General features: G+C 37.3%; 1 protein-coding gene across 3 annotated transcripts in view; it reads left to right on the top strand.

Moving 5' to 3' along the window:
• LOC124153793 (complexin) overlaps positions 1-27,489 on the top strand; it is a 348,643-nt gene that overhangs the window by 304,241 nt on the left and 16,913 nt on the right. For all 3 annotated transcript variants that reach the window (XM_046527154.1, XM_046527152.1, XM_046527153.1), the window contains exons 2-3: positions 19,956-20,122; positions 27,166-27,298. In XM_046527154.1, coding sequence (XP_046383110.1) covers positions 19,956-20,122; positions 27,166-27,298 — 300 coding nt within the window. The remainder of the gene's footprint in view (positions 1-19,955; positions 20,123-27,165; positions 27,299-27,489) is intronic.

The raw sequence follows: 27,489 nt of genomic DNA, 5'->3' as shown, positions 1-27,489 counted from the left end.
TCCGGTGTTGTACCCCACTTGAACCAAATAATTGTTTTTGTTTTTTACTTCAACATTGGTGTAAATAGTTATAGGTTTTTAAAAATAACTTTCAATCAGTACTTAACTTAGAAATCAACTTCCATAAGGTTTTCAACGAAGGAATGTGAGATGCGAGATATTAACCATTAGTAATGCATTTGACTTATTTAAATGAACGATATTAACGCGTTTGACTGAATTTGAAAAAAATACTTACTGCCACTGTTTGGTATTGGGTTGTATAGTTAACTGGTGAATGGTGAATCAAATGGTTCCCGTGAGCTAAATAATTTAGTTTGATTTTTCTTATTGCTGATGATGCTTAATTGAAGCAGAGAACGTTTTGCGTTGACCCAATAACTGTTAATATTACCCTGTTTGTGGATATTTTTCATTTGCAAACTCGTTATTCATTAGAATTGAGAGAAATACCAAAAACAATACGTTCAACCGGGTTTGATAGTGAAACTTTAGGCTTCAGGTATTTTATAATTAAAAATCCTCACACTCAGTTTGATTTTAATAAACCTTTACATTGACTTTTTCACTCTTACTGCGTATGGAGTTTTCAAGGATTATGACGTTGGCCGGTGGCATGCACAATCTCTCGAAAGGTAGTAGGAAGATATATAAGAATATGCGGGAAAAAATATATAAAACAATTCACAAAGTTATCAGAAAGATCTGAATCTTCGCCTTTTTTATTCTAGCACTCAATATATTGAAGGCATTTGAACGTTTTTTGCCATAATTTATTTTTACGATCATTTTCAGAAACGATTACCTATGAAACGAAGTGAGACAGACTTTTTGACTCGTCTTCGGGAATATCTCTCGAAAAATTTTACGACGGGTGATGAATCGCAATACCCTTTTGCCATTCTGATTCTCGGAGGAACGTCCCGACAAGGATATTTGCACGTCTCTCGAACTTCGTCGGTGAGTATGTGCCGAAGATCCGATCGAGGTCGATACTGCTAAAGTTTTTCGAGAGGGGTAGGGAGAGATAAAAATCAGTTCGAGTGAGCGGTCGACGTGACTAGACAACGACTCTCGAAGATATATATACACATATACACACCCGCACACAAGGGAATCACATAGGTTCGTGCGAATATATTTACCTCCGGGACACGGTATGTATATGTATTAACGAAAGGTGTATACGTTTGGCTTTTTCCGCTTCCGTTACCCATTTTGTTCCCGGCCATAACTTTACCAGAGAAGACCAGCAATCGCACGCCATCGCCTCCTTCCATTCCGCGATTCGAAAAAAGAAAATTACTCCCCCACCTCCTCAAAAGCCGAAACCGTTCGTGACTTCCGGTCCTGTCTCGTCGTTTTTATTTTCCGACTCCTACGCGAGCCAATTCATATCTCTAAATTCCCCTTCCACTAAACTCGGCGTCCGTCCGTGGATACTCACGCAAACCCATCGCTATATCGAACATTTCTCATTCCCCCAGCAAATCCTACCTAGTTATCTCGTTCAATCGAGATATTTTTGCTCGGGATTTTTTCTTCCACTCATCTCCACCGAATCATGCCCCAAGTTCCCCTCTCCCATGTTTTCTGCATCCTCTCTTCACTGACATGTGCGACCTCTAATGGTGGACGATCTCGAATCTATTTGCCTTCATCTTGTAGGGCCTTACAGGGTTTGCCATTGAGGGTGGCTTTTATTATGTATAGTGAAGATTTTTCAGGGGATGAAAATTAGAGGGAACGATGTAGTCTACTTGCGATCACCTGTTTCACTAAACGTTATTCTGAACTATTTAGCTTTGTTTAAAATACTCTTATTTTATGTTATGACTGTATCTTGTTGCGGTAAACGGCGACTAGATATTATTATATATTACTATCACAAATTCATTCCATGCTTCATATAGAAGAAATATTTGTCTATGATAAGTTTAACAGGGCTTAACAATTGCGTTTTCGCTCACTCAACGATTCGAGCCGAATGTTGATTTGTTTAGGTTAGAGTACAGCCTACCTTATATTAAGTAATGGGCGTGTGATGCCGCAAATTCATGGTAGGAAGAGCTGCTCCTTTTGCGGAGAAACCTCGCTCTTCGAGGATTTCTATTAGAGGCGTCCGAAGTCTGTCCGAAGTTCATGTGGGATTCGTACATGGTGCTCTTCGATCAGTTGGCCAGCGCCCTACCTACTGATTGTGAGTTACCATTCTTCCTAGTACTATTGTAATGATTTTATGAAAACATTAAAAATCTGCAGAACCTCTTTGGGTTTTGCCTGATTTTATAAAATTTGTAGCCTTGAATAGGAGCGCAGTAACCACGAGTGAAGTATTAGGCCACTTACTAGAGGATTCTAGGACCAACTCTGTGTTAACCTTTTGGAAATTCCCCCTTTACGTACTCACGATAAAGCCTTTTATTTATGCTAAGTCGTGGGCGATCTCTCGTGGGAAACTCGCCCCAGCTGCCCGAGTTAAGAGAAAATTGAACACTGAAGGCTTAGTTCATGGTGGAAACCCTGCCTTAACAAATGAAGCTAACCTTCGTATTATAATTATGAGAAAGCAACTTTTTTAGATTCACTGTAAGAATAAAATTATGAACAAGGATTTGATTTCTGAACACGACCATCAATTAAACTGCTTTGTTATATTTTGATTTATATGCATTTTTAAATCATGGTAATCAGGAAACTGATTCATGAACATACGCCACCTTTTCATAGCATTTCTGTATAGTCTCTCGGGATATGCAGACTTTTTATTCTCATTTTCATCAGAAATTGGTGTTGAACAGAGAACAGTTTGTTGGAGCAACCTTACGATTTATTCTATATGGTTAGAGGGATTCTAATTTATTTAGACAAAATTAAATTGCGTCCTGCTGCTTCGGTAAAACCATTTTAACCTTGTCATAGCTTACTTGTGCCGTAAACATCAACAGTCTACCTCCCTCGAATCTGTTTTTTTTTTTAATTTCGTTGCTTAAAAATAAATGTGTAAAGGACTTATTCTTTATTACCGAGCCTATCATCGACCGAAACTCCTCTGGGTTTTCATGGAGTTTCTCCCCTCCATCCTCCATCCTCCACACCGTCCCCACTCCCTTCACCTCACCTTATTCCCGCGGGGCGATAAGTCACGGACATAAATTCGCATACCGCCCCTGGACCTTCACCGTCTGGCTACCTTTCTCTCGTCCCCCACCTTTTCTTTTCCTTTCTCTATTATATCTTCTCGACTCACGATTCGATATAAGCAACTGTCTCACTAAAGTATAGAGTGCAGTCTATTATTTCATCCTCCTTACCGATAACCAAGTACATGAATGTCGTTTTATGCTCCTAATATGGTCATTTCATTCATGCATTAGGTAAATTGATGGTAAAATTATTTTTGGTGAAATAACTCCTCTGCAGCTAATTGCTAATTTATGTTCGCCGACGATTTTTTTTCGGGAGCAACGGTTAGAATAAACGAATTTATTTGTCCTTTTCTCTGAAAAAAAAACTTTTTACCTTTGATTTTAATCCCCATTTTCTATAAAAGTCTTGTTTCCAAATGTTTGCGAATCAGCTACAAAATGGATATTTTGAAGGAGCTCCATTATGTTGAAGTATTTGCATATAGCGGCGTTGCCCTGACGTTATTGGCAATACTGTCTTCAGCTAAAGTGTGCCGACGCTAGCTGTACTCGATATTTATTTTTCCTTTTGGTTATCTCGTAGATAAATTACTCTTAATAACAAAATAATGAGCACAGGTTTCCCTTATATTTTCATTATTTTGTGCATTAATCATATATCTTTGCTCTAAAACTGGAAACAAATCATATCGGCTATTTCACTGCAAATAATACTTATATCATATCGTTGAAAATGCAAGAATGAAAATCACTCTTCCAAATTTTTCGTAGGAATACCTCCAGAAGTATTATAAATAAGGGTCGTCATTGTGTGGTGTGTTGTTCACGAATTTCTCGCAGCTTTACCTAACCCTTTTCCATATATCTTATACATAATTACGAACGAACATGAATAGGGCTAAGGTTCTCGGTTACAAGTAGATGATGAACGATGATGCTCTTTGAATTTTTGTGATATTTTTTAATCACCCCGGTTACTTACAAAGGAAAATTTTGGACATTTTTTTCGCCATTCATCTTTGAGAAAAAGAGGGTCGTTTTGGAGGTCCTCACGCTTTGGATTCGTGTCTTATTTTCTCGTGGAATAAATGTCCACGTAAGCGTCCGAGTGCTCCTCTTCCCTAAGCGGCATGAACTTCACCCAAGTGCGTACACGAAAGTTTTTGTTCAAATGTAACGGGCTGTATCCGTAGATGCTAGAATAAAAACTTTTTTTTGAAAAATCTAAAGTTGCTGAATTCCTTGATTTTGGTTTTATACCCAGGTCACGGAAAAGATCACAAAAATAAAGGGAATTCCTGTCTCAGAAATACGGCATGCCATTCGCCAAAATGAGCTTCGAGGGAATCGCAAAAGTTTCCGAACGTGCATGGACAGGATTGCTCGTTTTACGAGGTGAAAATCGTGGATTGCTAGTTTGGTGCCTTAGAGGAACTGATTGTATTCTAATACTTTTTCTTAGTACGAGTTTCATGAAAACTTTGTGACACGTAACTTTGAGACTCTCCTTCTAAAAATATTTGTGACTGAAAAACCTGTTGGCACGTGCATTGGGTAAAATAAAATTGAAATAAATGATGAGTGTTCCCCGATAATTTTAACTTAAATGCCTGGAATAAGTATTTGGACTCCTGGATATTTTTTTCTAAATTTTGTTGGTGAATTATCAATTTCATGCCTCTTAAGCAGGAAAAAGTAATGCATTGTTTAGCGAATGTACTGTGGCAGCCGAAGAAAATGCAAATATAACTGATTGCAAGAAAACCCCTTAAAATTGATGCGTTGCAGTCCACATACAAGATTACTTTAAAACGCTTTGTCTGTGAATGACACCTTAAAACCAACGGCGAGGATAATATCGTCTCTTTAGGCAGAGGCAGTAACAATGAATTCGAAAGCGCAACCGAGTTAATTGTAGTAGGAGGTTGCTTCGGTGGAGTTAAAGGATTTGCATAAGAAAGCGAGGAGTTTAGCGTGGCTCGGAATTGGCACTCCGACGTATTTGGTCTCAGTCGTTTTAAGTTCCAGCGACAGAGATGTGGAGAAAGAACCTTAAGGAATCAGGCAGGGCAACGACCAGTAAAAACGCCGAATGTTGCCAGCGATGTGTGGATTGCGTGTGTCTTTGCGCGGGTGAAGTTGGAAGGACTCAAATATCCTATGAATCGAGTACAATGGAACCAAGTACGTTCTACCATGCCTATTTACGGAAAATTAGGGCGTTTCAGGACGTAGAGCGTGGCCATTAGATGTTATTATGTGCTCTCCCTAGTGAAGCAAACCTAATGTAGCTGAGGATGTCTCGAGCTCGTAGCCCATCTTTACAATTCGTGTTTGAGTTTCTTCCGTTGGAGAATGTTATGTTCTGGCTTGAGAGGTTAGTTTAAGAAACTTTAACGCTTACTGTGCCTAAATGCCTTCCGCAAACGTTCCACTGTAGATTATTCATCGAGAAGAAGAAGAAGGCATCCATTTTGCCGCATTATAGACGAATATGGCCTAATAAATAATTGAATCCGCATGGTTACTAGTGAGTTTTATAGGTGAAAATACACTAAACTTTACTTTTAATTTAAACTTTAATTTACTCTTATCTTATTCGATGGGAGGAGTAGAGGTGGCCGCATTTTATCGGTGCCATATTTGAAAAATATTATAGCATTATATTACAAAATTTAAGGAAATTTATCATAATAAATTTACCATTTACGTTATCAGCTGCAGAGATTTTCAGCATAGATTGTAATATACTTCATTGGGGTTATTATAAAACGTTTCCTATGTAATCGATAGGTGGCTGTAGTCATGAATATATTTCATTTCTCTTTGTTACTTTCTCAAAGAACAAGTATCTTCAGAGATTTATTGCATCCATTAAAAGTGTACCGATTCCCTACACCTGATTTTTGCTTGAAATGGTGACATTTATGTTGTCTCGAATTCGACCCTAAAAAAGCTACGTAAAGAGTATTCGCACGTCTAATTCAGTTCAGGATTTCTAAAGGCGTCAATATTTTTAAGCATAACATTCTCAGCCTTATTTGTGCATTTATCTTTTCTCAATTTTCAGCATTCAGATGGCTGGTGCCTAAATGTGGCCTTCCATCTTTGTGGCAGCAAACGTTTATAGCATTCTTTTTATTTTTTTTTTCCTTTCATCCACGTAGTGGGTCGGGAAAGAAGAGGGTATTAGTCGCTCTCTTTGAATCCGTTTCCTCGAGAATTCACTCGGGCTAACGATTTTTGGGGTGGAAAGACGTAAAACACAGCGCGCGGACCCGGATCGTAAAGGTGTGGCAGTGTTGAATCGGTGAAAGGGGTCATTAGAGGAAGGGTCAACGATGGCTGGAGAGTTGTAACCTTGCACGGGTCAGGAAAAAGGTGGGGTTGAGGGAGAGGACCTGCTTTAGAGAATCTTCTGTTTTCGAAAAGCACCTTTTTTCGTAAAACGTCAATTTTGAATATTTTTATGCATTAGCATTCTTGGGAATGGATAAAGAGACGGAACCCGAAACGTCGGCAGCCTTGATTTTTTTCTTGCCCGCGCGCAAACCACGGAGAAATTAATTCAGAATATATTTTATTAATTTTCGTCCTCAATTCCAATTACTGTTAGTTCTTATTGCTATTTTTGTAGTTGCTAAACTTAATAAAACTATTGGTCACTAGACCAACTTCTCTGCACGTTGAGAATTTTTTTGTCAGCATTATGTACTAGAAGTCCTATTCAGAACTTTCAGTATTGACAGAAAATGTTTCCAAATTACATTGTGCTTCCTCTCCGGTGTCCGTATGCCATGTGACCAATCTAAGGCCTGCGGCGGGGAAAGGTTGTTGTTGCAATTATTCGGTCAGATAAATGAACCGCAAGCCCACTGCCGTTGCCTTGACCATATTCTAAATAATAGTTAACTGACAGTTAATATTGACTTTTAATTTTAACACTATAATTTCATTTTTTTTAATATCCCTTGCAAAGACTTTTAATTGCAGTCCAAGAAGGCCTACAAATTGAAATTACGCCCACATTAATTGAATAATTACAGGCTTAACTTTCTTTTAAATTCATGATTAATTTATTAAATGAAATTTTTCCCTTTTTTGCTTTCACAATTATTTTTTCTCAAATTTATGGCCAGTTTCGTTCAATAACGGCCATCATCAGCTGAGAAAACTTTGCAAATCCCGTATTTAAATCATTTCCAAGAAGTCACATAAAAATTAATGCAGGAATGTTAGTAATACTTGCTCAATAGAAATTTTTATTCTTCGATTTGGACCAGCCTTTTCCGGTGGCGCAGCTGAGTGCCTCGCATTCTCTAGAGCTTTTCCCTCCTCCACCCCTCTCAGAGTTCGGTCCAACGGGAATGAAGGCGGGTGCTGCCGGGGAAAATATGGACCTGTGCGAACGGGAAAAACACTCGAGATGAAGAAATTGGTTTCAGGAGGAGTGGACGCGCGTTGGGCGGAAAGTACTCGAAGATTGAAGGGACCCCGAAGAATTTGAGGCCGCTCGCTCGCGTCCGTTCGAATCAAAGCAAATGGAAAATTCCAATTTCATATTCATGTTTTAAAAAAATAATATCACGCCATGACTGCTTGTATATCAAACTTAATTCAAAGGCTGAATTGCAGAGTCGTACATTTCGGTAAGCTAGCGAATATGTTATTATTTTTATCATTTCTAGAAACCTTTTGCAGTTCCTTCGATTTCTACCATAACTTGTAAAGGAATCAAAATTTAGAACTGGTTCATAGGTCGCGTAAAAAAAAAGGCAACGTTCGTAACTGGAGTGGAATCTACTCACCCGCGATGGGCAACTGACGTCAAAAAACAAACTCAACCCTGATCCTAGCTGGATCTTTGAGGTCTTTGCGACGATGACCTTCAAAACATTTACGTGGTACTCTTTCACTGCAAACTCGATGGCAAACTACTGATTGATTTCAACTAAAATTTTCAAAAATCAATTTTCTATTGTTGAATTTTAACATTTGAAATTTGTTTTACTTCTCCTTCCCTTTTCCTTGTTTTTTCGGAAGGTCTAACTTTCTGACTCAGCATGTCGCCTTCGGATACTTACTCCTTGTCTTAAAAATATGTAGAAAATCGTTGCATAAGTATTATGAATATTATGAATAAGTAGTTCAACTAACTGGAGTATGAAATTCCATGCCAATAAGCCATGAAATATATGTATTCTACATCGACGTTTATGTACGCAGCATTTAATAAGCTTTATGATTCGGGGGGAAAATGAATTCCCATATCTAACCGTTCGTCAAAATATCTCTATTAATTTATCGCTTCTGTCGGACCTGGAAACATAGTGAGCCTCTAATATGATGTTCTCCATGTCGCTCTTAAAGATTACTATTCTCAATTGCTCAAGTAATCGAAGCCCAGCGCGAAGCCTCCGATTATCTATCGGCTCCCTGCCTAATTTGCTTAAGTTCTGTGTAACGCTTTCTTGTTTCTTCTTCTTTCTTCTTCGTATTGATGCAACTCAAATAATTCTAAAACAAGAAAGCTCCTCAAAGACATCTTGTAGACGGACAGATTTATTTTGTGCCACCGTAAAGATAATACCACACCGAGAAAGACTTTATACGGGCGTGTTAATAATGACGTGAATTCCATTGCACTTTGAAGTCTTCTTAAGGGTTAACAGGGGGGGCTGCGGAAGGGAGTCGTTGAGGGTTTGTTGGCGGAGGCAGTGTGTCAAGGAGCTCCCCCCCCCTTTTTGCTTTCCCTTGTCTTTCTCTCGCAAGATGTGTGCAATGGGGGGTGGAGCGGCCCTCAGTGTCGCCGGGGTAGAGGTCGGTCCTCAGGGAACAGCGGGAGTGAGTGAGTTGTTTACCGCATCCTAATTGGATCTTTCCACATGCTCCCGGACCAAGGGGACGGTGGTCCTCGTCCCATGGCTGCAGGAGAGGGATGTGGTCTCTAAGGAAACGCAGTCGAGAAGGCGAGAAGGCATGGGCATTGAAGTGGGTAGGCCGCAGAACGGAAGGGAATTACCATGTCGTAAATAATATAATAATATATTTATTCCACTTATTTAAAGATTATAAAGTATATATAGTTTAAATATTTTCGGAAATATTTAAACATTTATTTTCTGCTGCATTAATGCAGTAATACTTGCTGATAACGAATTTCAGGGGACCGTCGTTGTATTTCGATAAATAAAACAGCAAAGTGGAATATAGATACCCTGTAGGTTAACCTGAACTGGGGATACCATAAAATGTAAAAGCAAAGGTTGGCGCAGATTTATGAAGATTTTTAAAAATCTAATTGCGCATGGGCAATTTTAATACTCAAATATATTATGTGCGCTGTACAAAAGTGGAATAAAGAAAAGAAAATTCAAAAATTATAAATTACAACAATACAAATACAAAATAAATAGTGAATTTCAAGAAGAAAAGAAAAAAGAAAAACTTGTAAGTATAATAACTTTTAACTATGAAAATACGAAAGAAATAGTAAATGTTGGCGGAAGTATTTAAACATTTATTTTTTGTTGCAATAATGCAGTAATACTTGCTTATAACGAATTTCAGGGGATATTTATGGCAATAAGGGATTTTTCCAGATAACTCACAGGATTACCGGCTAATATTCTGTAAATCACCTTTATTTAAATAACAGATCCGTAGCATATTATGGATATAACGAAATCACTTTTTTTAACCAAATAGAACGACGGTCCCTTGAAATCCGTTAAAAGTATGTCTTACTGTATCGTTGCAGCAAAAAATAAGTGTTTAAATATTTTCGCCAAAATTTACTATTTCGTCCCACCTTTTCCATCAAAAGGCTGTAAAAGAGAAGGATTTCAAGAATAATTCAATTGCTTAAACTATTTTCAATATATATAGGAAGTTTGGGTTATTCGTAATTAATAACTTCATGATGTCTCCATGTTCCTGGGTTTCACCGCGTGGATTTTCTTTGTGACGACAGTTTCGCCGGTATTCCAACCGGCGTCTTCAGGTCGAAACTGTCGTCACAAAGAAAATCCACGCGGTGAAACCCAGGAACATGGAGACATCATCTAGACAACGCCTCGGAAAACTACGCATCAAATTAATAACTTCATTTTACAAATTTCATCATTTTGGCTGGTGTTGTTTTGGGATAGTTTTTTTTCGAAAATTCGCGATAGTATTTAACATTTGCGGCTTTACTTTTTGAAACCACGATGTAGGGATTGAAATTTCACTCTGTACATTCCACACTAATTCTTCTTTACCAATAGTGGTTTCAACATTGTTTCTACAATTACTGTGGTTTTGACAATTAATATTTCACTGTCGACCGAACGGTTGGGAATAAATATCAGCGTAAAATGTACTCGTTCACTCAACACTTACCCCAAGTTCCGAATAAATTTTTTCATCATTTAAGTTAAAATTCTTGCTTCATTAGTGAATTGTTCATTGAAACGTAATTCGGTGTACCTACTGGCTGCCGGACTTCTGGGTCGTTCCTCGTCTCCTGGGTGCGGGAGAAAGGAATGCGGCCTCGGAGATAACACGAAGGAGGAGACGAGAAGGCCAGGGTATTGAAGTGGGCAATTCTTGGTAGAGCTTCTGGGCGGAAGGAAACTGAATTGGGTCGAGGAAAGAGCAGGTCTTCTAGAGAATTTGGGATGGCGGAGAAATGCTTCTTGAGGGACGTAGCGTGGTCCATAAGAAGTAGCAGGTGCCCACTCAGTGCATCGCGCGGATATCGGCAACAGCACTCGAGGGAATTTGAAAGTAGTTGTATCTCCAGGAGAGGCCTGGAATATTTTTTTGGGGAACACAATTTCATCTGAATTAGCAATCTCAAAGAATAGCTGTGATACAATGTTTTCCCATTGTTTTGGGTAAGAAAAAGTGTAGTAGCTGAAGAGCACAACTTTGTCTGTGTCAACAGTTCTGAAAAATAGCCACGACACCATTATCTCCTATTGTTCCGACTGTCGTTGAAAGCAAAGTTACTTTAAATTCCAGCTAATTCTTGTGTATTTGATATGGTTGTCAATTACATAGGTGGCCGAGGATAGGGTGAAAGGAATTCAGTCGATAATAGTGATTCTAAAAAAAAACCTACATCAACAAGGCGCGTTGCTGTCAGTAATCAGTATTTCATTCAAATAAAGAGGGAGGTCTTTGTTATTTGCAACTCAGTTTGCCGTATCTTTTCTTAAGTGTTTAACCCCATTATAGAATTTCCTGTACTCGCTGGATTAAATAATATATTGATTTTCCCGGTCGTTTTCATCATCCCTTAATTAATCTCTATCGTTCAAATATATTCTATCAAGGGCTGAGAGTTTTCTGCTTTTTGAATTCACCCCCCAGTATGAAGATAAAGAAATAAAGAAATATGCGGTATGTCCTTTCGCCCAATTCAAGAAGAGGATATCTCCTATTAAATTCCTTGCAGATTTATACGAACGCGTGTTGGGACCAACCTTAGTTTGAATTGCTTACACTTTTCATGCCGTCAAACATACACAATGATCAATTATATTTGGATGAAACCTATGAAAATTTTTATTCCATCATAGTTGAAATGAACTTTAGTCAGAAATGACGGTTGCTGCATAGAAAAACAATTGTATTTATAACAACATTATCACACAGCTATTATAACAACAACAAAATTACAGCTTAATCATACAACATTACTCATATCTCGTAAAATTATGATTTACTTCTGAGCAACACTTAAGGCACAGTCACGTGTATTTTAAAGAATTCGCAAGTTTTGCACCAGTTAGTCGTGGAAATTTGTGCCGTAAAAATTTTTCCCATTTGGATTTTTCCTGAACTGGTTGTTGCAATGGTACTACGTCATATTCGAAATTAACAATTGGAACAATACAAAATAGAAAGAAATAATCACGCTATGGAGAAGAAATACATCTCTGAGATATTTTGGAGGGTATCGTTTCAATAAAGGAGCAGATATGCTTGATAGTTGAATTGGAAAGAGAGGAATAAACTTGAAAAATTAGATTTTTTCACATTGGCAGATGGTTTCATTCATCAAGGGTATCTCATTATTCTTGGGTGGGTGTCGTTCTTCTTTTGCCGATATTCGCTTCTCTTACGGATATATCCGATTTCTTCCCAGCGATATCGGTTTTCCTTTTCCTTAACCCGCAAGGGAGACGTAGAAAGTAATCAATACCAATTTTAATGCTATCTTTTTCCTGTGAATTGGTCTCGTTTAAATTGCCACGAATCCCTCTGAACGGAGGAAAGTAAAATTGCAAAATCAATTCTTCTACAATGAGGTCAAAGGCATAGTAGGCTCCAATCGAGCTGTTACTTTTATTGAATGATTACCTTAAAATTTATTAACAATATTTGTTTACCTTTAATCATATTTGTCCGTAAATAACGAAATTAAATTAGTCGTCGATATTTGGAAGCAAAAACAACTTTGAATGAGGAAAAAGAAAAAAAAAAGCAATTCCCAAAACAATTTATGTAATCAAATTAATTTTAACTTTCCAAGTCATGAGACTGATTTTGTTTTTTAAACACAAATATCAGGAACGCTTTTCGAACGGTATGATCCAGATCTGCTATAAATACGAGAATTAAATTGGATTCTTTGAACTGAGCCCTTGGAATGTTTTTAAGTAAACATTGAGTGTAAACAGTGTGTTGTAATGAACAATTTTTGAATTTGACAACAAGTTACAATCTTCTGTTCAAACATCAAGTGAAATAATAAAGACCGGTAAATGATTGTTTTGAAATTGTTGGAAAAACGTAAACATTTTCTACATGGGCTTAGCGTGTAATCGCCTCTCTTGTCTTAGGCTACATAATATGCATGTTTTAGATCGATTTTAGTGATTGTAGTCTTCTAGATTCCTTCAAATTCTATTAACCTGAGAGATTACTTGAAAACACCCTCTAGTAATACTTTCCATTAACCATAAAAACCCTATTTTAACGGGTGAAATGAGGTAGCTTGTATAATGTAAACTTATTTAGCGTTTTAGGTCCCAAATATTATCCAAGGTACCGAGTAGTATTAATTGTAGCCAAGATACCGAGTGATATTAATTCTAGCCTCTTGTTATAAAGCCAAATGGAGAAAAGCCATTATTTTTTAAAGCAAGTATCCATAGTTGCAATGGTTAATTATACCGGCTAAGAACGGCAGCGCATTTTTTCCGATATTTATCCGTTTTATTTTGGAGACCTTCAATCCAATTCATATTTCTTTGCATAGCTTAAAAGCTTAGAAGAAATGATTATTTCACCTTGGTTTTTCCCGATGTTAATGCGCTCATGAAAGCTCATTTTCAACGTGAATACGCCACCCCGAGCAAAATTTTGACTTTTTTTGACCTGCTATCGGGTGAATTCACTCATATGAAATAGCGAGTCTAGGTGAAATGTTGCAAAGAAAATGCTTTCATCTCAGTGGAAAAGAGACAAAATCCAATCGGAGACGAAGAGAACCGTATTCAAGATTGAGGAAACTGGCTTGAATGACGAAAAAAAATGTTTGTAATTCATTATCTTTGCCCTTGGATAAGGATCGATACTGTGACAGTTACAGCCTTAAAGCATGACGAATGAAAGCTAAATACAATGGACCACCTTGTGATTACGCCCCTAAAATCCAGCGTGATGCAAAAGGTTGTACCTGACTGAATAGTGAACAAAGGGGTGTGAGGATCAACGGGATAATTAGTGAAACTATTGAATCGAGAAACTCTGGTGAAGGAGCAAAGGTAATGCGGAAATCCTGTGAATGGAGACGAATTAGTGGGGCGTAAGAAATTCGTATTCAATGCTGTCGAAGTATCTCTGGTAAGCAGTATGTAGGTTTAGTTTTGTGAAAGGGTTATGAAAGTAGAAAGTCATACTCTCATTATGGAAAGGTGATTTTTATTTTTTCTCGATTCAGAGGGCTTCTTCGCCATTGCAGGCATTTTATTCCTTATCTGCAAATATCGCTTCGAATATAAATTGTTTCTAGTAAGTATATTAAGATTTCCATATAAATCTGCAAAATAGATCTTATACTATATCACGTAAAACCGAAATGGAAATTTTTATAAGAGGTGTGATAGTTTGTCTTATCTTTTGAATATCATGCAAAGTACAATTCAATTCAATTTATTGTCACCATAAGCAGAGTAGTTATATATGGCTTTTTCAATATATTACATGTTTTACATTCCATATAAATAATAAACAGGCAATACAACAGTACAATTGGAAATCTTTATCAGTAATTTTTATAACTTTTGAGGCAAAATACTTCTTTATCTCTTGTGAATCCCCATTATTCATCAGTCGTTGGGAATATCGCAGTGATTTCTATTTTCTCTTTCTACATTTTCTCATGTATACGTTTTAGCAGTATTCTACCCCCAAGACAGTCGTTTATAATAAGTGCTATGAACAATTGAATTGCCATACTTTCTTTACTTTTCGAACCAGTCCAAATATGCTGAAATAGATCTGAATAGGCTCGGAATACGTTAGCTAGGGAATACACACGTATTTTGCGAGGCGAAAGAAATGTGTGCCCAGTTTTGAGAATCTTTCTAATTAATTCGTGCTTCCTTCAAAATTATCATATTCATATTTACATCCTGGATACGGTATGCGGCTAAATGGTGGCATTCAGTATTTTCTTTGCCTTTCAAAATTTAATGTTTAAATCCTCTCTCTAATGTGGAAAGAGAACGATTTTCTATTATTGATCTTGTGGTTCCAAATGGAATCGTGACTAATATAAACTTCTTGCTCCTCAATCCAAGATAAGGGCGCCTAACGAATAATGTCAACGTCATTGAGAAGTTTTCTTTTGAGCCCACATGAAATTATTTTATCTTCTGTTCCCCACCCCTGTATTCTCGTGAGTCCGTCCGTTTTATTTTTTTTCCACGCCATCTTTATGGAACTTCTTTTTCGTTTGTGCCCGGTTCCCATTCCTTGAGAAAACTCAATTAGTTCCCATGTCTCCTGCAGTCGCTGCTACCTTTGTGGACTCTCACGATTGTCCCTCTCCGTCTGTTCCCTTATCTCTCATTCCCTTTTTTTCAGCCCGCACTCCTTATTTCCCAGCGTCGAAAAACAAAAGCCTGTCTCCTTCCCGCGCCAGCCTCCATAAGCATTGTCGGCGACCTCATCCCTCCGCTTATCCTTGTCTTTTTCCTTCCAAACTCGCCGCGCGATTGCTAATCGAATCTAACGTCATCCTCTCTCATTCCTTTTTTTTATTTATATCGTCGAGGAAATGTCTCCCCTTCTCTTTCTTATCCTGCTCTTGGTGCCCGCGTTGTTCTCTCGTGGATTAGTGCGTTCCAGTTTAGTTCTTATGGTTAGGGGAGCTCTGGGTTTAAAACGCTGCACGGTCCCAGCTCCTGAGAGTTTTATTGAAATATCTTGGGTTCAAATCGTAGGAATTCATACCAGTTGTACCAGCTGTTTTCCTCCAGTTTTTTCCTTAAGTATGTGTTGTCGATTGTGCGACGCTATAATTTTGCTCTACGAGTATAATTATAACAAAAAATCAGAGATAACCGTCTTTCCTAATGCTCTCTGCTCACTCTGCGATTAAATCTAAAGAAATATTGTCCGTGTTATATTGTATCTAAAACTCACGATCTCTTAATAGCACCATTATGTCTAACTAATTGATTTATGAGGAGCATAATATTCCTGTCCCTTCGAGGCATTGAGAGGTCTTGAAGGTTTGTTTGAATATGTAGCTCTTTGGAGGTAATGAAGTCAAAAATCTGTTAACATTTAGCAACAGTTGCAGTGTTAAAACTAAAAAGACGGGCCTTAAATTATAATTTCTATGCGTTCGCTAAGGCAAACTTATGCCCTAAATTTAAATAAGACCTTAATACTTTCATCTTCACCGGAGACATATTTTAATGTATACTAATAATTAATACATTCAATAACATTACTGTGATAATAACTTGCTGATGGAAGTTTGATTAAATTGTGGATGCAAGGATTACTCATGGATAACAAATTTGAGGTAGCAAAGTAGTTTTGGATTCTACCCTGGGTTTCATTGTTGATTATTTGAGGAATGTATTTCAAATTGTAAATATATTGTGAATTCCGCTTTTGATTATTTTGTGAGTGTAGAATAGAGTTTAATTAAGTGTAACCTGTCCTACGTATTCTATTAAAAGTGTCGCCTCGCCACAAATCATGGTAGCCATAAATTTCTATCGTCATTCAATTATACGAAACGAGGCACCGTGACGTGATTGAATTGAGATACATTTCTGCAGTGAGAGAGGCATTTGGATAGCAAAACAGAGCAAGGTTTAGGTTAGGAATGTGGAGCTAATGATAAAGCAACACGATCCTAAACGGAGATAACATCAGCAAATAGTCTGAATTGGTGAATGTATGTCTATTGAAGGACGTAATTGGTTCCATATGGCCTCTGCACCCTCATATATTTCTGCTTCGTAAGGGCAACAGAGTCGTCGGAGGTGATGCATTCATGTAGTTCTCGTGCCTGGAAATGTTCGGATTCCGATATACTGCGATAATGGCCGCTTTTTTTATTGTATAAATTGTTTATTTAGGTTCATCCATGCTAGGAATGTGGAATAGGACGTATAAAATCGTTTTAGGCTTGATTTTGTGGAAGGTTGCTATATCCATAATAAAAACACAAACCGTAATTTCCACACTATTTAGTGTGGAAATTAAACTACCATTTGTATTTTTTATCGTGTAATAGGACAATGATATACTGCTACTCGAACTCTGAAAGTTTTTTTGAAAACGTCTTCACTAATCACGGTAGTTATATGTAGATAAATGTTCAATATTCACATCTGAGGTAGGAATTAAACTGGAGGAGTAGGGCTTGCAGAGATTTGTATCGCTAAGTGTGACGTGGAGATAGGGAAAAAGTCATTGACCCTATATCCTGTAAACATGGTTAATGACTCCTTCAGTCTTAAAATTCACAAAATGGTAAAAAATCGTTTTTTCCTATTTTTTTGTGAATACTGAGTGAGGAGACTGAGAAAATCTAATAACTGAAAAATTCTTCCCAAAAATAAGGGAATCATTGAATTACGAGTCGTAGGGCTGCTCTAATCCGAGGATGGCTTACTCGTCGCCGATCGAAAAACATTTTAGAAGGTTATTCCCTTTGTGAATATTGATGCTTTACAGAGGGCTTACAGAATACCCATGGCAGTCATCGAGAGGGTTGTGCAAATATAATTATACTTACTTAAGCTTTGTTTGACGAAGCGCATTTTACTTACTGCATTATACTATAGTTTTAAAGGTATTTTTAACTCTTACTCGCCCTAACTTGTCTTCTCTTTCATTCTTCGGGTGCTTTTGTTTCTTTTGTCATAATATTTCAAATCTCCTGGATAACATGAACTCCTTGCCGATCATTCACCATACCTTTTTTTTCAAAAAGTAGTCGTATAAAATGAACCATTTCGTGCACCCAACACTTGAAAATATATTTTTGAAATTTTAATATAATTTTATGCATGATTTACCGCTTCTTTGGCCATTAAAAGAAAAACTTATTTGGCACCAATACTCTTACCTTGAAAGGGAATTGTCGCTGAGCTCTTCAGAGAGTGGTGGAAAAGATTCTGCTTGAGTTCGCTTATTTCCCTGCATCTTTAATACTTATTATGGTCTCCAGACTCTTGAAAGGAAAGCAACTTCCCTATTCTCGAACATTTTGCGAAAAAATGAAATCCTCCGTTTTCAGCTAAGGATGACTATCGAGTGCATTCTAGAAGACATGGTTGCATTTTATACTCTGATAACGGGTAGGGAACAATGTGATCCCTTGCAAAAGGACTCATCCTTGTTATCTCCCCACTTGCACCGAGCTGATGTCCTTCGTGAGCTTCTTGTTACTGGAAATTTTTTTGACCTTCTATGTACTAGATGCTTATTTCAACGTATAGCAGAAATTATGTCAGAAGGTTGAAAAAAGAGGTCACCAATACGCTTTTCATTTTCTTATCATTGACTTTTATGGAACACAATGATAGGATTCGAAGAAGCAATGTGATTCTTTTTTCAAATTTTGTTTCGGGATAAACTTCGATTTGCGAGGAAATATTTACGGAATAAATTCCTATATCTGCTTCAGGTGGCATGATAGCCAATGATAAGAATGTACTCAGAATATTTTGAATATTTAGAACTTTACCACCACCACTTCCCTTGTCCTTTTGTGGACTATGCACTTTTGAATTTAAAGTTACGACGAATCGAAAAACACGGGTTTCTTTATTTTTAAAGCTCTATCACAATCGACCGTAAGGGGACGTTCAGTTAATATTTAAGTCCTCCTAGAGGAGGAGGTATAACGAGTTTGCTTAATTTTTGGGGTTGGGCTAGTGCTCATTTTTGCCTAAATGGGGCAGGGATCAAAAATGGACAAAAATAAGCTAACGTAATACTTTAATGCTCCTTAAAGAAAAGTTGGTGGACATGCTCATCGGAGACTTGAAGACTACATAAGCCAAAAACAATTATCTACAACAAGAGTGAAGGTCCGATCAGGTATGCTACAAGTTACACCCTCGAAGTGGATTTCAGATTGGGTTCACCGAACAAGTGTTTAAGTCTTCAGTCCACATCTGGCAAGGAACACAGTCACGCGCACTGGTGTAAAGTTATATACACGAAGGGTTAAATACGCTATGCATCCAATTCTTCAAAAAATTATCATCCGGAATGAATTGAATTAGGTTAACATGTGTGCATCATGATGATGGAAGAAATTCCTACTTCAGTGATTTTCCACACTTTAATCAAACATGCACCGACCTAGGTTTCAGCGTGTGACCGTCATTCTCAAGGCGGAGCTAACGCATACGATGACACATTCTGAATATTTTGAGAATGACGGTTACTCGTTGAAACATAGGTCGGTAAATGTTTGATGACAGCGTGGAAAATTACTAAAATTGATCAAAAATGGTGGACGAGTCGAATATCACCAAATCAGAGGAGATTCCACTCGCGGTCAGTCACTGCCAAATCTCTGACGTCAGCAACCCCACACCCCCAAAGTCAGCAATTCATCGAACCCCTTTCGGTCGTGACGTCATCACATCAGCACCACACGTGGTTCACGCTCCACACTCTTACCCATGTTATCGAATACGTTAGTACACATTCTCATCCCCATTCTCATAGATGGTGGTTGCCTAGCCAATCGAAAAGCCTGTTTCGGAGACTTTCAGTCCCATTATAATGAGCAATAGGACGTACACATACTTGGAAAGCTAAAGGTCTGTGGTTCGATCCCCGGTTCAGGGGTTCGATTTTTTCTCATGGCAATTCATGTATATTTCACCACCGTTCGTGCAGCAGATTTAGAAAGATGTTATACATACCGCTATGTGCGGCTTCAGCGCAGGTTTGAGGCTCTCAACTAGTTTTGGCTTCTTGGAAGTCCTTTCTCCATCGCGTTGCCATACTTGATGGACCGCGAGAGCCTAACATCTAGTACTATGAGCCTCGGTACAATTTCCTTTGGAATTTAGGAATCTGGGTAGCGTAGTGGTCTGCGCAGAGGCCTGGAAAGTCAAAGTTTTGTTGCTCGATTCCCAGTCAAAGGGGAATTTTTCTCATTGCAATTCATGCATGCATACACTTATATTTCACTTAATTTGGTGGTTCTTCCGTCATTATGATTGAAAAATATCATAGTATGAAACACCCATACTGTATTTATTGTGTGAGAATTTGTTCCCCGGCATTGTTTCTGACCTTTCGTTTCTTCTCCACCAGGTGCCGTGGGAGGAGACGGTGGCGACGATGGGGACGACAAGGAGAAGGAGGAGGAGGCGGAGAGGGAGCGGCAAGAGGCCATCCGAGAGGCCGAGGAGCGGAGGAAGGAGAAACACAGGAAGATGGAGGAGGAGCGCGAGAAGATGAGGCAAGAGATCAGAGATAAGGTGCGTCTGCGACCAAAGGGAGGGAGCCAAGTCCAACGGCTTCTTTCTGCACCCGACCCCCACTACAGGCATGCCTGTAGCCACGAGGGGAGGCTTTAGGGGCTTCAGGCCTTCCTACCCTCCCCCCCCCCATGAAAATTTTTCCCTTATGGCGTCAGAGTTGGTGCGGTGGATAGATTTTTGGGTTTCCATCCTTCGGGCCCGTGGGTTCAAATCTCGACAGGGGCTGAGATTTTTCACGGACTAAATCCCTGCTTTATGGCTTATTTGTAACTAGCAGGCCACCCGGCGTTTCTCGGAAGGATAGTACCCAGAGAAGTAGGAAACTTGGAACTTGGATTTCATGATTATATAGGATTTTCATTTTTCATCTTTGAGCGTGTCAAGAGGTGTGCTCGCCCAGCAGGATGTCCAACCGCAGATGTATGACGTGAGTTAACAAAAAGTAATGAGATAACGACGAAAAAGACGCGTCGGACGCAACCAAAATGAGCATCACTGGGTTTGGGAGCCTGAGGTATACCGATTCACAAACTTTGGTCGCAATCCATGCAACCGTAGGGAAACGCGTAGTGGACAGACAAAAAGACATCCTCGTTTATATACAATACATAGAAGATACACAATAATGTTGAAAAATGATGCGTGTAGCACATAATAAAAGTACATTAGCGAGTCACTATCACTAAATAAGTTGTGTGTTTCTTATGTGAAGATAAATATTTATAAGGTGATCTACTGTCTGAAAAAGGTAAGACACCCGAATTTGAGAAGCTATTGTCTAAACGAAGCAACCAATTCCAATGCAAGAAAAAGCATAGGAAAGAAAATTTATTTCTACGTTGGATCATTTACTTTACAAAATATTCGGCCCGATAGTATTTCTTGTACTTAAATTTTTCTCAAAAGAGTACCCGTTTTTTGCGCGTAAAATCAAGTTGCCCAAATTTGAGTGCTTAGTGTTCCCGTGGTTTTTGTTCCAGTAACTTGCAATTTTGATAAAAGAAAGACAGATCTAGTCTTAAAATTTTGCCGAAAATAAATTGTTTATACCACTAAAATTGATGTATTTGTTATAAAAAACGGAAACCTCTGCTTAATTCGAAACAAATAGGTCAATTGCAAATTGATTGATACTGATGTATGCGGTACGATGAATGCAATGATGGTAGTGACATTAATAACATTTACATCAAATATCACTCATAAGGTCAATATCGCTTATTGTTTATCTAGATATTTCGTTGCGCATACCAGCAGCTCCGTCGTGGCAGAGGAGAAAAGAGGCGCGTGGTTGCCACCGACTAGACAGTTCCTAAGGAGCGATTCCTTTAAATGACCACGTATGGTAAAAGTATTTTTGTTGATCCCTTCAGGTAAAATTAAGGATGTTAGGTTGGGCAGAGCGTTCATCAACTTACTTTTCTGCACTTTTAGTACTATGTACTTACAGCATACTTTTAGTAGTCGGGTTTTTTACCCCTACGCAACTAGGCAACACACCACGCACCGAGAGGTATTCTTTGATTACTTGGGCCAAAACCGAGCTAACACGATTTGGGTTCAAAGTAAACCGGTTTGAGAAAAAGTCATCCGTGGTTGCTCAAATCTCGTTTTACCTTAGAGTAAAATGGAACCACTGACCGTTTTTCTAGAGAGACAGTGGTCTGCTTATTTGACTTGAAATGTGAAGTTGGTCAACTTTCAGTAAGGGTGATTGCTTTATTCTGTGAATAATGTGTAATTTAATCATTTTAAACGCTGCCAAATCGAAATATTCGCCATCTAGAGCTCGGCCGAGACTTGAATTCACTCCAGCTAAACTCGAGATAAATGTATAGTGATGGCGACCCTGAGAAGAATGTTGAGAATTATATCCTCACCCCAAAATGTCTCCGTTCCCGTCTCTCCACATCCTTCCCTACCTTGTTGTTCAGAGGTGAGAGGATGGTCAACCAGAGATGAGAGGTTAAAAGAAAAATGTCAACAAGGACTGAAGACTTTCAGAAATTTAGGGGATGTGTATTTGCAGTTATGCTTGCCAACTTTCTCATGCAATTAATGGGGAGGTCTTTAATTTTTTGCAACCAAAGCCCTATCAATATGCTTAATCCATTCTGAAACAAGTTCCTGATTGCTATTTCCGTCTATTTTTCAATCTAAATTAAATTAATTTCAAGGGAAGATGGGATTTTCGTCAAAAGTAAGGATGTTAGTGACTTCTAAATTTGTAGCCTTGGGTAAAGTTTCTGGTTGTGGGGGAGTATCTCATTTCTTGCTAGGAAATGGGTGCAGACCATCAAATCATGTACTTTGTCAATGGAATTGAATATTGTTTTGATCTTACTTGGTTGAAATATTGATGCCCTATCCAAAATTTCCTTTTTCTTTTTTACCCTTCCCTAAATAATTCTTTCTATGCCAACTTTTAAGCCAGTCTAACTGATATTATTTTACTAATGGTAGCCTCTACAAAATTATGAATATTCAAATTTGACTATCTCTTTTTCAGATACATATATAATCAATATAATGATGGTTTATAAGGAAAAGAATCAGCTGCCAAATAATGAAATAATATTATTTTTTCTAGGTTTTTACAAAATATCTTTGCTTTTTTTCTAGATTTTTAAAAATAAGCTTTCATTGGCCTCCTCTGCTATGAAATATGCTACCCTGCTAGGAATAAAGCAACATATATTTTTTTCCATTGAGCATGTGTACCATATTTCATGGAAAATTAGAGTTAAACCTTCTATGGCATACAGTTATGTTGGTTTAAGCTATCTTCATGATAAAAGTAATGCTCCGATGGCCGTTGTTAACATAATGTTCTTGCTCCAAATTTGCACCCACAATAATCAACCTTGCATGAATCATTGAATATAGGGCACCATGTATGATCTCTACAACTTTTCTCTTCTCTACATTCCAAATCGTCCATGTTAAGGAAGAATGTACATTTTTTAATCAAATTCATATGCATCAGTACGATAGCTGGCCTCCTATAATTGATCTAGTCAGTATATTTACGCTCTTTTTATCATTTCATACGATTTTGTTCCATTTATGAACATACTGCTCTCTTTCATTAGTTAGGCAGGAATATAATTTACACTGTTATTGCATCTTCCCAATTTTTTTGCAGTATAGATAGCGTTACTTCAGCTTTAATGCATCAAATGATTTGTACTGAGTGGATTATCATTCACCCATTTGCTTATTGATGCATTATGAAAATCAACATTAAAACCAGACATTGCATTTGATCTTCATATGCACAAGAATATATTCCTCTATTTCATCCTTAGTGTAACCCTAAAAATTCAGTTAAGGGTAGTTATATCTAATTTTGCCTCAGTCCATGCTCCCATATTAATATCCTACATTTTTTTAGTTTTACATGATATGGTATTTTTTAATCATAGTCCATAGCGTTAATCCACTCTCTTTCTGTTTTGGATAATCAAAACTGCACCGTTTGTCCTTGTTTGATATCACAAGAGAGATTAGGTAGAAGGGAGAATATGATTGACACCTTAAGCTGACTGGATATAACTGAAGAATTTCAAGGTCTTGGTGACTACCAATTGGCTGGATGCTGCTTCATACTCAATCGGGGTCAAATTGACTCTAGTAGGGAGTCCAGCGAATCGAACGACGCGACTCCCTAACGGAGTCAGATTGACTCCTTTTGGGGCACTCATCATTGGCTCGTGAAAATTCTATCGAGGGCTAAAAGAAGAAAGCACTTCCTCAACTGATTGTTACTATATAAGAAGGGAAAAGTATTCTTCACCTCCAACAGAGATAGGTGGTTTGGCTGATAGCTCTTTGAATGTTAGTTTATGGAAACATAACTCCTAAATCTTTTGATAGCTACGGCCTTTACCCTGAATATGTATAACTCTATAAACATGAAAAATGTTGAATTGTTATTGATAATTTTTTAGTCAGCATTTCATCTTTTTTTTCACTCTCAAATCTTCTATAGTGCACCCTCAATACTTGGGCATCACAAAAAATATGTTGGACCATTTTAGATGTAAATAGGCATTGTCCTATGCATGACATATGTATAGGAAATCCTTCAATGTGACATTTGGTCACTCAATCAGTTTCCAAATGTCACATATGATGGGTTTTATCTGAAAAAAAGCCACTTTAATAATGAGGTACTTCAATGATTAAAGTATTAGACTGTGCACCTTTAACATTTGATTAAACTACATAGGTACTTCACATTAGTACATATAACATAAAACTGTAACTGGAAGCATTAATGAACTATGCATTAATTACAGGCAACTAGTTGTACAATGCATGCAAGTATTTTCTTAAATATCAGATCTACATCATTCCTACTCAAAATCCTCCTGATTGACTTCATCCTGACTTCTCATTTTAAAATCCATGTATCTAGATAGAAAATAAAACCTGATAAAACATATTCCCATGCATATGATAAGCAAATATACAAGTCATTTTAATGAGAGTAAAGAAAATTGAATATTTGCCACCTATGTCAAATTGGCATTCAGTGGTTGTAATTATGAGCTTGGAAGTGGGAGTGAAAGTAAGTTAATTCATCTTTTTATACTATTAAAACTTAATGGGCTGATAATAGCAATTGAGAAGGCATTTTGTGGAATTTTTATCTCTTTGTCTCTAACAGAATTGAAATGAATCCTTTCTCAATAGAATCAGTCAATTTTTTTTTTCAAATTTCTCCTCTCACTTTCTTTGAGAAAATATTGGTTTCTTACTACAATGGTCGCATTCAGCAGATACTCACCAGGATCAAGATATCCCTCACCAGTGAGGGACTGGTTGTAGCGACCGGCTGAACGGTTGCTGAGCAGTAATCAGTCACATGACCAAATAGCAGACACCTTCAAAATGGGTGATAATGTAATGCCTGTTTAAGCTACGGTGATTTTAATTGCATGAGATGATAAAATAATGAATAATATGTTAGGTTTAATCAATGTGAGGTGAGATTTTTAAAAAGAAATCTGAAAAAGAAATAAAGATTTTAATCTGATTATTATGATATGAAGTTACTATAGTTACGAAGACTTCTCTCACAATCATAAGCAAGAGGTTAACTCACATCTATGCACGCCTGTTTTCATTCATAATGTCAAAAGAAATTTCTCTGAAACAGCGGGAAAGATTCTCAGAGTTGAAAACATTTCAAATACAAATCGCGACCTTGACCGATGACAAATTTGTAGCCAGTTTTACATGTATGTCTTCAAAATCTTGTATTTCATACATCATTCCTCCATAAACACATGTGTTCACAACCATAGCAGAAGACGCAATAGGTGCAGCCATATTGCTTTTCAACATGTTCTGGATTGCAATCCGAGATTTTCTCCGGTGGAAAAAATGGCATCTGATCCTGTCTGATCAGTAACACCAGTGAGCTACCACAGGGCATTCAATAGAAAAAGTCTCTCTGGATCCACTACTGTTGAGCCTGCTGAATGAGACCATTGACATCCTATAGCTTAAGATATAATTTTTATCAATAAGGAAATATTGATGGGGCATGGATTTTGGCTGTTTTATGTACTTATTTTTCGATTTTTAATTGTTAAACATGATTTTACAGGTTTAAAGCACTTCAAACTTGATAATGGTAAATTGTTTGTTGAATTAGCCATAAATTATTGTCGTATCCTCATCTGTAACATACATGTGTTCATCTGACATTGCTACTATTATTTTGACTTCTGCTTTTCTTAGTTCATCTGTGATTTTTAATATTTTCTGTTGTTTAATTATGTCATCGGAGGAGAAGGAAATGTGTGAAGCATCCATTTAATTGTAAAATAAGTTTTCTTTCTGTGACTATAATGATTACTTTACGGTCTTGCACTCCAAAGAAAAGCTCCAATACTATGTATGTATAGTAAAAAAGAGTAGGAAGGAAACCTTTTTCATTTAAGAATAGGGAAGAGTCAGTGCTACTTTTTTATCTTGAGTCGAGTTGTAACTACTGATGAGTTTTGAGTCAAGTCGAGTCATATGAACTATTGTAATTTCTGGACCAGGCAATTTTATAATGCAGACAGCAACATATTCTCATTTTTCCAATCCCTTTGTACATTTTCTCTTCTGAACACTTGGCCTGATGTAATAAGGAAGTGAGGAATGTTGATGGAAATTGTGTTGGAATTAGGAGTACATATTTGTATGAATTTGAAGTTATATATTTTATATGGTAATATTTGTTCCTAATTATAGGACCCACCTCAACCTTGAGCTCATTTGAAATAATTTTCAGATAAGAAATGGATTGTCCATTAGATACAAGTGTCTTATGGTAAAAATTTGGCAAACATGAACCACAGGAAATAAACACCATCTATCTCCAAGAGGAAATATAGAGAGAACATTACATACTTATCTCTTCCTCTTTTGGGTGATAGAGTGGCTTTCATACATGGACAGTATAGATAATGTGTATTTTAATGCACCTCTGCAATCTCAGTCACAAATCATTTAATGCTTTAATTTAGAGAAGTTTATCCATAAAGCATTACCATAATTTTATCAACTTGATATTCTGCTGATTTTCCCTGGTCCAAAATTATTGTCGATTGCTTATTTATAAATGAGCAATTTGAATTGATTTGATTATATGTTCACTGCTGACCATTTTTACATTGTTGTTGTTGTATTTATGGGAATGCTTTATGTGATATCAATTATAGGTTCTGTAAGTTATCATATAAAAAAACCCATAACCTATCATCTTTACTCATCAAATGTAACATAACTATTGGCATTACTTCCTAAAGATTTTATTGTTTTATACATTCCTTAGTTATTAATTATGTACCATTATTTGATGTACTATTTTTCCTATCTATACATAATTTCATCAAAAAATTTATTTTCCTAGAGTTTACTAATGGACAAAACAATGCTTTTGGTTGGAGAAGAGACTACTAGAATGGGCATGTTACAGTTTTAATGTGAGCACTTTTCAACCTCTCTTTGTCTTTCTTTCTTCCACTTTGACCATGCAGTACAACATTAAGAAGAAAGAAGAGGTACAGGAAATGATGCCTCAAGAGGAACCTAATCCGTTGATGCGGAAAAAGAAGACGCCAGAGGAATTGGCAAGAGAGGCTGAAGCTGAAGATGAAGACGAGTTTACAAGTGAGTATGGCCTGTGGCCTGCTCACATCTTACTGTTCACAGGAGATTTGACTATGCCTTGATGCACTTCTGTTCAATTATCACCTTTGGAATCACTCTCTTCAGCTTCCATAGCTTTTGCCACAGCTTTTTAAAATTACTAGCACTTCCCCATGCATGTTGTTATGTTGTTAAACTATAGTTACTCTGTT

The sequence above is a fragment of the Ischnura elegans genome, chromosome 2 (genome assembly GCF_921293095.1).
Source record: "Ischnura elegans chromosome 2, ioIscEleg1.1, whole genome shotgun sequence".
NCBI classification, from domain to species: domain Eukaryota; kingdom Metazoa; phylum Arthropoda; class Insecta; order Odonata; family Coenagrionidae; genus Ischnura; species Ischnura elegans.
Note: the sequence above shows the minus strand (reverse complement) of the source record. Positions and strands in the feature narration are given on the sequence as shown.